Source organism: Pseudophryne corroboree, chromosome 7 (genome assembly GCF_028390025.1).
Source record: "Pseudophryne corroboree isolate aPseCor3 chromosome 7, aPseCor3.hap2, whole genome shotgun sequence".
NCBI lineage: Eukaryota > Metazoa > Chordata > Amphibia > Anura > Myobatrachidae > Pseudophryne > Pseudophryne corroboree.
Genome location: NC_086450.1, coordinates 49,752,817 through 49,766,609, shown reverse-complemented (window position 1 = coordinate 49,766,609; position 13,793 = coordinate 49,752,817). Strand labels below are relative to the sequence as shown.

The window sequence follows — 13,793 nt, the reverse complement described above, 5'->3', positions numbered from 1 at the left end:
CATTTTCTTGGGATCATACAGCACAAACAGAGAGTCCGATTTTCTGTGACGAGCAGTCCTCTTCACATAGACTTTCAAAGCCCTAACCACATCCAAGGACTTTGATGAAATTGAGGAGTCAGTGGCCACTGGCACCACAATAGGTTGGTTGATATGAAATGCAGACACAACCTTCGGAAGAAACTGCTGACATGTCCGGAGTTCAGCTCTATCTTCGTGGAAGATCAAGTATGGGCTTTTACAGGACAAAGCCCCCAACTCCAACACACGTCTAGCAGAAAGTAAGGCCAACAACGTGACAGCCTTTCACATAAGAAATTTGACCTCAACCTCTTGTAGAGGCTCAAACCAGTCCGATTGGAGGAACTGCAACACCACGTTAAGGTCCCAAGGCGCCGTAGGTGGTACAAAGGGAGGTTGGATGTGCAGAACTCCCTTCAAAAAGGTCTGAACCTCAGGGAGGGCAGCCAACTGTTTCTGGAAGAAAATGGATAGGGACGAAATCTGGACCTTCACAGAGCCCAACCTCAGGCCCATATCCACACCGGCTTGCAGGAAGAGGAGAAACCGTCCCAGCTGAAAGTCCACCGTATGAAATTTCTTGGACTCACACCAAGATACATATTTTTTTCCAAATTCGATGGTAATGTTTAGATGTTACTACTTTCCTACAGCTCTTAGTTCCAGAATGTTGATTGGTAGTCCGGCTTCTAGACCTGACCACCTTCCCTGGAAGGTTTCCCCTTGAGTGACTGCACCCCAGCCTCGGAGGCTTGCATCTGTGGTCAGAAGGATCCAGTCCTGAATCCCGAACCCGCGGCCCTCCAGAAGGTGAGGTAATTGGAGCCACCAGAGGAGTGAAATCCTGGCCCTTGGCGACAGGATTCTCTGGTGCATGAGTAGATGAGATCCTGACCACTTGTCCAGGAGAACCAGTTGTAAGGCCCGAGAATGGAACCTCCCGTACTGGAGAGCCTCGTAAGAGGCCACCATCTTTCCCAGAAGGCGAATGCATCGATGAACCGACAGCCGAGCTGGCTTTAGGACATCCCGGACCATTGTTTGTATCACCAACGCCTTTTCCTGTGGAAGAAACACCTTCTGCACTTCCATGTCAAGGATCATTCCCAGAAAGGACAGCCTCCTGGTTTGTTCCAAATGTGATTTTGGAAGAGTCAGAATCCAACCGTGGATTCTAGGTGGGTCGTGAGAACAATGGCCTGCACCAGCTTCTCCTTGGACGATGCCTTTATCAGCAGATCGTCCAGATATGGAAATATGTTCACCCCCTGTTTGCGGAGGAGATCCATCATCTCTGACATTACCTTGATGAATATCCTCGGTGCTGTGGAGAGGCCAAATGGCAGGGCCTGGAATTGGAAATGACAGTCAAATAGTGCGAATCAGATGTCAATCACCTGTGCCTCCACCAACTTCTGGACGGCCTCTTGCAGGACAGTCCTGTCTGCCAGCAGAGCTGGCAAACCTGATTTGAAAAATCGGTGAGGAGGGAGATCTTGAAATTCCAGACTGTACCCCTGGGACACAATATCTTGCACCCAGGGATCCACGCCGGACGACAGCCAGACATGACTGAAATTTCTGAGTCTCGCTCCCACCGGCCCCCGCCTCCGGGGCATGCCGTCCACCGTCACGCGGAGGACTTTGGTGTACCTGAAGCAGGTTTCTGTTCTTGGGAACCCGCAGCAGCAGGTTTCTTGGACTTGGGCCAACCCCCCCAAAAGAAGGTGTTGGACGGCCTGGCCTTTCTGGGCTTGGTAGCCCGAAAGGGCTGTGATGCAGGTGAAGAAAAGGGTTTCTTCGGAGCAGGCGCAGCTGAGGGAAGAAAAGGTGACTTACCCGCTGTAGCCCTGGAGATCCACGCATCTAATGCTTCCCCAAAGAGAGCCTGACCTGTGTAGGGTAGGGTCTCCACACTCCTCCTGGATTCCGCGTCGGCAGACCACTGGCGCAACCACAGTCCTCGATGAGCTGATACAGACATGGAGGATATCCCCGCAGCCATGGAATCCAGGTCTTTCATGGATTCTACCAGAAATCCTGCAGAATCCTGAATGTTACGTAAAAACAATTCAACATCACATTTAACCATAGTATCCAAGTCTTCAAGTAACGTGCCTGACCACTTTACTATAGCTTTGGCAATCCAAGCACTGGCAATAGTGGGACGTAGTATTGCCCCAGAAGCCTTGTACATGGATTTGAGCGTATTATCAATTTTACGATCAGACGGCTATTTCAAGGTGGTAGATCCTGAAACAGGTAAAACCACCTTTTTTGAGAGTCTGGATACTGAGGCGTCAACAATGGGCGGCTTTTCCCATTTTTTCCTATCCTCTACCGGGAAAGGAAATGCTACCAGAACCCTTTTAGGTATCTGGAATTTTTTCTCCGGGTTTTCCCGAGCTTTTTAAAAAATAGCATATAATTCCTTTGACGCAGGGAAGGTTAGCGAGGCTTTCTTATTTTCAGTGAAGTAAGCCTTCTCAACCTGCTCGGGTGTTGTATCAGCAATATTCAACACATCTCTAATAGCCTCTATCATCAACTTCACCCCTTTAGCAAGAGATGCTGCCCCCTGCAACACATCCCCATCACCGTCTGCAGTGTCAGAATCGGTATCCGTGTCATCCTGCATGATCTGTGCAAGAGCATGTTTTGGGGGATATACAGCGGGGAGCCCTGAGGTACCAGAACTGGGCCAGACTGACAGAGTTCTGTAAAGCCTAAGTTGCAGATTCATTTTGTACAACCCTATTTGAAATCTGATAAATCATAGATTTGATAGAGGATAACCACTCAGGCTTCTTTGGTGGTATCTGTGCTAAACCAGTGCAATCCTGATTACATGGAATGGGATCATCCTGAGAGAACATATCCTCTGCAGCATATGACACAGAGTCCCTGGACATAGCTTTATGGAGACCACAGACACTCCACACACACACAGGGGAGGACAGACAGACAGAGTTTTACCCCCAAGGATGGCAAGAGAGACACAGAGATTGGAGCCAACCCACACACAGCGCTTTTTAGGTAAAAGGAGATCCCCTACCAGCGCTGACTGTGCACCTTAATAGGTTACACAGTCTGTATTTAGCCTCCCCATCCCCCCTTCTACAACCCCCTGGTACCGTGAGAGATAGCTGGAGTTCCTGTGGAGGGACTTGCTCTTCCTGGACAGTGCTGTACAGGCAGGAAAATGGTGCTGTCTTCCCGCTCTTAACAAGGATCATCCTGGCCCGAGGTAAAATGCTGGCTGAGATCCACAGACCCCGACAGGCTTTCTGACCAGTGCAGGGTTTAGGCGCCGGCTCAGGGCGCCTCCTCACAGCGCCGCACAGTGTGCCTCTGAGCTCCGGAGCGCGGTTAATACCACGCTCCCTACCCTGTTGCCATCTTCACACCGACCCCAAGCTTGCAAGGGGGGGGTCGGTGACTCACTCGCCACTGATCTTCTGGCTCTGTAAGGGGGTGGCGGCATGCTGCCAGGGTGAGCGATCCCCTGTGGCGGGGAACAATCTATCTCCACGGAGCTCAGTGTCCTGTCAGCAGAGATAGTGGCTCAGACCCTGCAGGGCGGACACTACTCACCCCCTTACTCCCACAAGGCAGGGAGACTGTTGCCAGCAGCCTCCCTGTAAAATAATAAACTCCAAAAAAAAAACTTTTTTTCTAAAGAAGCTCTGTAGAGCTCCCCTAGCTGTGACCAGCTCCTCCGGGCACATTTTCTAAACTGAGTCTGGTAGGAGGGGTATAGAGGGAGGAGCCAGCCCACACGCTCAAACTCTTAAAGTGCCAATGGCTCCTGGTGGACCCGTCTATACCCCATGGTACTAATGTGGACCCCAGCATCCTCTAGGACGTAAGAGAAATAGTTAAATCGTGTGACACACCAGGACAAAAAAAAAATGGAAGTGGCAGTATTGCAGGAATAGCTAATTTAGGGGGTCATTCCGAGTTGATCGCACGCTGCCGATTTTCGCTGCGCTGCAATCGGTCTCTACTGCGCATGCACCGCAATGCGCACACGCGTCGCACGGGTACAATGCGGATCGTTGCTGAGCGGTGGTTTTAACGTAGAATACATTCACACGGGCGATCGCAAGGAGACTGACAGGAAGAGGGCGTTTATGGGTGTCAACGGACCGTTTTCTGGGAATGGTAGGGAAAACGCAGGCGTGTCCGGGCGTTTGGACGGCGGGTGTGTGACGTCAATTCCGGGACCGAACAGGCTGAAGTGATCGCAAGGGCTGAGTAAGTTCAGACCTACTCAGAAACTGCACAAACTGTTTTTGCAGAGCTCAGCTGCACAGGCATTTGCACACTTGCAAAGCGAAAATACACTCCCCCGTGGGCTGCGACTATGAGTTTGCTCAGCTGCTAAAAGTAGCTAGCGAGCGATCAACTCGGAATGAGGGCCCTAACTCGATACATATGGCAATCACACCTTTACTGGGTTTCACATTTGAGGCAAGGTAAAACAGGAGGCATTTAAAGGGCATGCAGGTAGGTCAACACTCACAGTGTCCACAGTGAGTATGTCGACATGACAATGATGACAACGGGATTCCAACATGGGTTACAGCATTTTAACTGTGCAGGTATTAGAACTTTAAACATGCTGGTAGTCAGCATGTTTAAAGTTCTATAATCCACAGTGTTAAAATGTTCTAGTTACAGTACAGCAGTGCCAGGATACCAGTGCCAACACAGCCATGCCGACATACTCACTGTGGATATAGCAGGTACTGACCTACCATAGCAAACACATGTAATACTCCTAGGGCCTAATTCAGACCCGATCGCTGCTGTGTGTTTTCGCACAGCGGGCGATAGGGTCTGAACTGCGCATGCACCGCAATGTGCAGGCGCGTCGGTGCGGAGTGACGGGGAGCGACGGGATGGTGCTAACAAAGCGATCGCACGGAACGCAAGGTGACTGACAGAAAGAGGGCGTTTGTGGGAGGCAACTGACTGTTTTAGAGGAGAGTCCGGATAAAGCGCAGGAGGGACCAGGCATTTGGAAGGAGGGTTTCTGACGTCAGCTCCGGCCCCGATCATTGCAGCGGCTGATTAAGTCCTGGGCTATGCAGAGACTGCACAAAATTTCCCCCTCCCCCTGTAGCTGGCGACTACCTGATTGCAGGGATGCAAAAAAACGCACCCTAGCGATCAGGTCTGAATAAGCCCCCTTGTGTGTAATTATACCTTTCACCTGTTATACGTTTAAGACACTAAAAGTTCATATTAAAAATGTTAAATAATAAAGACAGGATATAGAAACGAGCTATTCTAAAGCTATGGAAAAACTTCGAGAGCCACAAGAGGAAAAAAAGAAAGAAAAGGTCAGCTGCCACCTGTTTACACATTATTTTAAGCTTTAATAAATTTATTCTACATAACTCTGTGCATTAATTCTGCAAAAAGTTGGTATAACTTCACGGGACCATTCCACACTGTGCGCAATTCCAATTTGTGATATACTGTAGCCCCGGATTTATCAAGCATGATAAATAGCACGGTGATAAAGTACCAGCCAATCAGCTCCTAACTGTCATTTTTCAAACTCAGCCTGTAACATGGGAGTTAGGAGCTGATTAGCTGATACTTTATCACTGTGCAACTTATCACTCTCCAAGGACTGGTAAATCTGGGCCCTTAACATCTTCGGCATTGTTGTTAATTATGATTTAATATCATAGCAGAAAATGATTTCCAATATGAAACAGTGTAAGGGTAATGAAACTGCATATACTGTACAGTACATTATCTCCGTAGTGTCATCAAATGCTTCTAAAGTTAAAATAACAGAGTAGAACATGTATTCACATCACAGTTAGATCTTTAATACTGTAAACAAAACAAAAATGAAAGAAAAAAAAAAATAAGAATTCACAAATTTACATGCTTTTCATTAAAAGATGAAAAAGACAGAGCAAAACAATTTACCTCTTCATACTCATAGCCATCCTCTGATCCTTCAGTAACAGTAACTTCTGAATAGGGGTTAAGGAATTATAGAGCAGCAGATTGAAAGCGGTTTTAAAAAATCTCACTCTGCATCCACTTCAGAGGCCAGCCTGCGCCAGTGACAGATAAGGAGGACAGCTCAGCCCGCAGCAATGCATCCAGGTACGCCGGGGGCTGCCCTGTCTCATGCCACCCTGATAAAGTGCCCTACTGCCTAGCCTTGGCTCCATCTTCCTCTGGTCTCTATCCCCCACTGGTATACCGACACCTGCCGCCTATCAGGGGTTGTGCTTCAGGTGCCTCAGGCTCCAAAAGCATAATCTGCGATAAGCAGCCCTTAGAGCTGCAATAACACATGAAGTCGGGTACTTATCCCAGATCCTATGCGTTAACGCACGATAGCGGGACATTTTTATCCCGAAAAAAAAAAAAACTGCTTTCATTGGACAGCCTGATATTGACCATCAGTCAAAAATCAGACTGCTTTTTCCGGGAGAAAAATGACTGGGATTATTGAATACCGGCTTCTGGATTATAATAAAGAACACAGTGGCCCAGTCAGAGTTAATCCTATTATAAAAATCTGTGGGAAAGCTTCAAACTTGCTGTCCAGCACTGGTCCCCAACCCCAAACCAACCTCCTTACCAAGTGTCAGCAATCTTATGCAAATTTAATAGAATTTTATTGAAAAATACTATTGACTCTGCAAATGGGGTTTCATTTAGTTATTGATCAAGTGGATGATCAATTATTAAGTTATATTTTACATTATTCCTTTTTTGCTACACTACGATTTACTGTAACCTCTAGTGGGTGTAATTTACAAATATAAATTGCCTTAGAAAATAAAAATGTCAGCTCGCGATATCCTTAAGCATGAATACAGAGACAGGGGTTGAACACTTTATCAAGGCACTTTGATGTTATGTAACAAAAAAACTTTATTATAATATTTGTCATTATTTAAAAATCAAGTAAACAATATAAATATGTTATTTATTGAACTATGCATTTGGGAAGCAATAAACCATTTGGTGACAAAATATACTGTACTACATTCAGCCACATAACACACTCCAATGTGTAAAGATTTAGGGGGTAATTCCAAGTTGATCGCAGCAGGACTTTTGATAGCAATTGGGCAAAACCATGTGCACTGCAGGGGAGGCAGATATAACATGTGCAGAAAGTTAGATTTGGGTGGGTTATGTTGTTTCTGTGCAGGGTAAATACTGGCTGCTTTATTTTTACACTGCAAATTAGATTGCAGATTGAACACATCACACCCAAATCTAACTCTCTCTGCACATGTTATATCTGCCTCCCCTGCAGTGCACATGGTTTTGCCCAATTGCTATCAAAAATCCTGCTGCGATCAAATTGGAATTACCCCCTTAATTTTCAGTTTATAAACATCTTTATGCTTATAAAGTACTGCTACTTCGGCTACTACTGCCTAGCACCTGTGCTTTACACTCTGCAGATGGCAGAACTGCTGTTTATCTCCAGAATATACCAAATAAAGTAATAACACGTTTGAAATGTATAACTGAAGATTTTGAAGCGCTCATCCTATAATCAGGATTCATTTTGTAATTATATCTGTTGCACGCAGCAAGCACAATCTTACAATGCACTCGTGACTGTACTGGGGAATGGCTTCTATGTCCTTGTATGTGACAGCATTGCTGGCTGCTTAGATTTCCTGGTAAAACTGAATGCCTATTGAGAACATTGCTTACAATTGCACCCACACTGCGCCAATCATATAGCTTTGCGCTAGAACGCTTGGCAAAGTACTGAAGGGAACCAGTCCTGCCCTCTTGCCCAAAATCATACAGCACAATTACCTCAAAGTTTCTGAAAAGGTCTATCTAATTCAGAAAATATCAAACGTGGCACACAACAATGCCTGGAACATTGGAACTCTTTGTATCATAAACCCTGGAATTTAGCTACATACGGAGCGTTTATATCCCGCTGCTAATAACTACATTCAGAAAATAACATTTACATCATAACAGATATTCTATTCTGAATACTGTAACATTAAAGCCAGTGAATGACAGCTTTCAGATTTACAGCGAAACGCGCAATTACTATGCAAGACAATTTCCTACTAGCAAATTGGGCAGGTGTCGCGCAAGTTGTCAGCAAATCTGTATTTCATTATGGTACATGTTTGTTGATTTTGACATTTATGAGGCTAGAACAATATATGGGAAGAGGATTACAGTAGTCTTGAAGGTTGACCCTAATAAATACAGTACATAAAACACATCCTCATTGTAGGTGAAGTGATACAAATAAGATATTGTAAGGACACACACACATACAGATAGATGACAAGGGAGGCAGTTACGTAACCGGCAGCCAGGAAACCGCCGGTCACAATACCGATGGCGGAATCCCGCCCCCTTACAGTCCCGACAGTCGGCGTGCCGACTAACAAGGACTACACTCAGAGTGGGAATATAACATGTGCACGGAGCCCGTAGCGTGGTGAGCGCAGCGTGCCCGCAAGGGGCTTCGTTACGCTCGTCCCATACCCCCACCGGGCATCTGCAAGCTGTGATTCCGGCGTCGGAATGGCGACCGTCAGTGTCTTGACCACCAGTCACGCATACCCAACCTGAAGACAATGCTAGATCTAGTGAATTCCCCTATAAATGATAGTTGTGAAATCCTTGTCCCCTGATCTACAGTACGTGGGATGCGGTTAGGATTGCAACAGTCAGGATTCTGACCGTCTGTCTGCACTCTAATGGGCCCTACACACTAGCAGATTTCACTGAACGATACGAACGTTATCGTTCAGTAATGAACGAGAACTCGTACATATCGTGCAGTGTGTAGGCAGCAACGATGAACGAAGCGCGGCCCCGCGCTCGTTCATCGTTGGTGCCCCGTCGCTTATGCATGCAGGCCAATATGGACAATCTCGTCCATATTAGCATGCACCGCTATGGAGCCGGGTGACGGTAGGGAGTGAAGAAACTTCACTCCCCCCGTCCCCCCGACGCCGGGTCGCCCCCTCCGGCCGTATCGGCAGTCAGGCACCTTGGCGGCACATCGCCATATGTGTAGGGCTCTTAACTGTAAGTACAGAGTTAGGCTATGGGAGGGTCGGTTAAATACTGACTGTGATCCATTGCGTTTATAAATGTAGAGATGCTGCTGTTGACATTTTGTCGGAATCCCGACCCATCCCATCTATGTGGGCAACCACTGCCATCTACTTATTGCCCGTACATTATCAGATCTTACCAGGTAACCGACACAATTCTATACTACTACCATGCATAATCTGACATTTTTGGGGGTCTGTGACCGTACAGATTTGACTTAGAAGGCAACTGTGCCCAGGGCTCTCTTTCTAACACAACGAAGCCAATTTGTTCAGTTATTTCTTTGAGGTTGGCAATTACCTCACTAGGGGGAAGCAGCAGCATACACTGACAAATTGATGATTGATTGATTAATTAATTAATTAACCTGAACTGCACCCAGGTCAGCGCACTTGTTTGTTTGTGTTTAGTTATGAATAGACAATTATGTGTTCACGTACTTAACATTATGCTCTCTTTAGTACTGTAGCTCCGAAATAGGTCATTATGAATATTCAACAGAATCTTAACCATGTTGTATATTTATCATATTTAGGGAGGTATCTATCAAAACTCAGAAAGAGATACAATTGTGAGACATACAGTACCAGCCAATCAGCTTCAGGCTGAAGGTGGGTACACACTGATATATATATATATATATATATATATATATATATATATATATATATATATATATATATATATATATATATATAAATTGATCGGCAGATATATCTATGGACAGATCGGGTAGTGTGCTGTGCATACACACTGCCCGATCCGACTGGGACTGACGTCATGAACTCGGCGGGCGTGTACCCACACCCGCCCAGTTCAACTGTCAATCACCGCCAGCCGCCGCAGCATGTGTACGGGCGGCTGGCTGGTCGCCCGTACATACACAGCGATGCGCCAATATATTGGCTGTCGGCTGTGATGCGGGCCGACGCTATATGTCTGTGAACGACGGAGTTCACAGACATATCGGCCGTACACACTGGCCGACGGACCCGCAATTTATCGGCCAGTATGTACCCACCTTTAGATTATACAGGCTATATTTTAAAAATGAAAGTTAGGAGCTGATTGGTTGGTGCTTTATGTCTCTCAATTTTATCTCTCTTCAAGCTTTGATAAATACACTTCTTAACGTATTTCGGTTACTTCTGTTTTTAGCAAATATATTTATTTCCCCCCTTCTTCAAACCACCGCATCCACAAATTTGGCCCCCAAATAAGCACCTTGAACCTTGTTTGTGCCTTCACTGGAATTCCATATTTTCCTACCCTTAATATATAACAGAACAGGGGGGAAGAGAGGCAGATGTCAGTCACTGTGCTCATGTGATGACACATGACATTGCTTCTCCGTGTCACTGTCTGGGAGACTAGCCATCCAATACGACCCTGCTTCCCAATTAATTTGCTATAGTTCTTAAAATACCTCTGCTAAATTAATCGAGATTGACACTGATTAAACAGGCATCACAGGGCTCCACGGCATCGAGCAGTGGGAACTGCAGGGCATACACAGTTTCCTCTGAGAATGCATGGATTTGCGAAACGCGCATTAAGAGGTTTTGAAATAAGTACAGTGTCCTAGGTTTGAGGAATGAAAAACACTTAGAAGAACAATGATTTAATGAAAGGATGGTTATAAATGTTCCTTATTCAAATTAGAGATGAGCGGATTCGGTTTTACTTGGATTTACTCGGTTCTCAAAACGGCATCTGACTGGCTATCCAAAACACGTGACATCCGTGAGCCAATAAGATACCGTTTTGAGAACTCAAGAACAGCAGCTAAAGGAAATGTTCCCAATTCAGACTGAAGGCCACAATCAGGGCAACATCACAAACGAACAATAGCAGGAGGGCCGGATTCATATGGGGTGTGGATCAATGGATCGACAGTGTTAAGGTCGACAACAAATGGTCGACATGCATTACAGTTGGTCAACAGGTCAAAATGGTTTTTTAGGTGTTTTGGGCCACATCTTGTCCATTTAATGTTGTGTACAGACGTATACCCTTGCAAATTCACTTTGCTCTCCATGCTTCGGACATGGGGGGGGGGGGGGGGGGGGGGTGTCATTCTGAGTTGATCGCTCACTAGCTACTTTTTGCAGCGCTGCAATCAGATAGTTGCCGCCCACATGGGAGTGTATTTTCACTTTGCAAGTGTTTGAACGCTTGTGCAGCCAAGCGGTACAAAAACAGTTTGTGCAGTTTCTGAGCAGGTCTGAACTTACTCAGCAGCTGCAATCACTTCAGCCTGTTCTTGCCCGGAATTGACGTCAGACACCCACCCTGCAAATGTTTGGACACACCTGCGTTTTTTCCAACCACTCCTTGAAAATGGTCAGTTGACACCGATAAACGCCCTCTTCCTGTCAATCTCCTTGCGATCGGCTGGGCGAATGTATTCTTTATTACGCTTTGTACCCGTACGACGTGCCTGTGCATTGCGGTGCATACGCATGCACAGTTTTGCCGAGTTTTGACCTGATCGCAGCGCTGCAAAAAGTTGTTAGCGAGCGATCAACTCTGAATGACCCCCCATGTTGGCTCGCTCGCAACAGGTTATTATTCTCAATAGATGTCCACGTGGATAGTAAATCACGCAAGTGTTGAGAAAACATGTGAAAAAATAAGAATTTACTTACCGATAATTCTATTTCTCGTAGTCCGTAGTGGATGCTGGGGACTCCGTCAGGACCATGGGGAATAGCGGCTCCGCAGGAGACAGGGCACAAAAGTAAAAGCTTTAGGATCAGGTGGTGTGCACTGGCTCCTCCCCCTATGACCCTCCTCCAAGCCTCAGTTAGGATACTGTGCCCGGACGAGCGTACACAATAAGGAAGGATTTTGAATCCCGGGTAAGACTCATACCAGCCACACCAATCACACTGTACAACCTGTGATCTGAACCCAGTTAACAGCATGATAACAGCGGAGCCTCTGAAAAGATGGCTCACAACAATAATAACCCGATTTTTGTAACAATAACTATGTACAAGTATTGCAGACAATCCGCACTTGGGATGGGCGCCCAGCATCCACTACGGACTACGAGAAATAGAATTATCGGTAAGTAAATTCTTATTTTCTCTGACGTCCTAAGTGGATGCTGGGGACTCCGTCAGGACCATGGGGATTATACCAAAGCTCCCAAACGGGCGGGAGAGTGCGGATGACTCTGCAGCACCGAGTGAGAGAACTCCAGGTCCTCCTCAGCCAGGGTGTGCCCCTGACCAAGTAGCAGCTCGGCAAAGTTGTAAAGCCGAGACCCCTCGGGCAGCCGCCCAAGATGAGCCCACCTTCCTTGTGGAATGGGCATTTACATATTTTGGCTGTGGCAGGCCTGCCACAGAATGTGAAAGCTGAATTGTACTACACATCCAACTAGCAATCGTCTGCTTAGAAGCAAGAGCACCCAGTTTGTTGGGTGCATACAGGATAACAGCAAGTCAGTTTTCCTGACTCCAGCCGTCCTGGAAACCTATATTTTCAGGGCCCTGACAACATCTAGCAACTTGGAGTCCTCCAAGTCCCTAGTATCCGCAGGTACCACAATAAGCTGGTTCAGGTGAAACGCTGACACCACCTTAGGGAGAAACTGGGGACGAGTCCGCAGCTCTGCCCTGTCCGAATGGACAATCAGATATGGGCTTTTGTGAGACAAAGCCGCCAATTCTGACACTCGCCTGGCCGAGGCCAGGGCCAACAGCATGGTCACTTTCCATGTGAGATATTTCAAATCCACAGATTTGAGCGGTTTAAACCAATGTGATTTGAGGAATCCCAGAACTACGTTGAGATCCCACAGTGCCACTGGAGGCACAAAAGGGGGTTGTATATGCAGTACTCCCTTGACAAACTTCTGGACTTCAGGAACTGAAGCCAATTCTTTCTGGAAGAAATTCAACAGGGCCGAAATTTGAACCTTAATGGACCCCAATTTGAGGCACATAGACACTCCTGTTTGCAGTAAATGTAGGAATCGACCGAGTTGAAATTCCTCCGTGGGGGCCTTCCTGGCCTCACACCATGCAACATATTTTCGCCAAATGCGGTGATAATGTTGTGTGGTCACCTCCTTCCTGGCTCTGACCAGGGTAGGGATGACCTCTTCCGGAATGCCTTTTTCCCTTAGGATCCGGCGTTCAACCGCCATGCCGTCAAACGCAGCCGCGGTAAGTCTTGGAACAGACATGATCCTTGCTGAAGCAAGTCCCTTCTTAGTATCTCTTGAAGTTCCGGGTACCAAGTCCTTCTTGGCCAATCCGGAGCCACGAGTATAGTTCTTACTCCTCTCCTTCTTATAATTCTCAGTACCTTGTGTATGAGAGGCAGAGGAGGGAACACATACACCGACTGGTACACCCACGGTGTTACCAGAGCGTCCCAGCTATTGCCTGAGGGTCTCTTGACCTGGCGCAATACCTGTCCAGTTTTTTGTTCAGACGGGACGCCATCATGTCCACCTTTGGTCTTTCCCAACGGTTCACAATCATGTGGAAGACTTCCAGATGAAGTCTCCACTCTCCCGGGTGGAGGTCGTGCCTGCTGAGGAAGTCTGCTTCCCAGTTGTCCACTCCCGGAATGAACACCGCTAACAGTGTTATCACATGATTTTTCGCCCAGCGAAGAATCCTTGCTGCCATTGCCCTCCTGCTTCTTGTGCC

General features: G+C 46.8%; 1 protein-coding gene across 4 annotated transcripts in view; it reads right to left on the bottom strand.

The window, feature by feature from the left end:
* The window catches only part of SPAG16 (sperm associated antigen 16), a 1,801,610-nt gene that overhangs the window by 1,730,163 nt on the left and 57,654 nt on the right, over positions 1 to 13,793 (bottom strand). The window contains exon 2 of one of the 4 annotated variants that reach the window (XM_063933151.1): positions 5,974 to 6,020. The exons of 2 other annotated variants lie outside the window; for them this stretch is intronic. In XM_063933151.1, the coding sequence (XP_063789221.1) occupies positions 5,974 to 6,020 (47 nt within the window). The remainder of the gene's footprint in view (positions 1 to 5,973; positions 6,021 to 13,793) is intronic. One more of the 4 variants, XM_063933152.1, reaches the window with a different exon arrangement.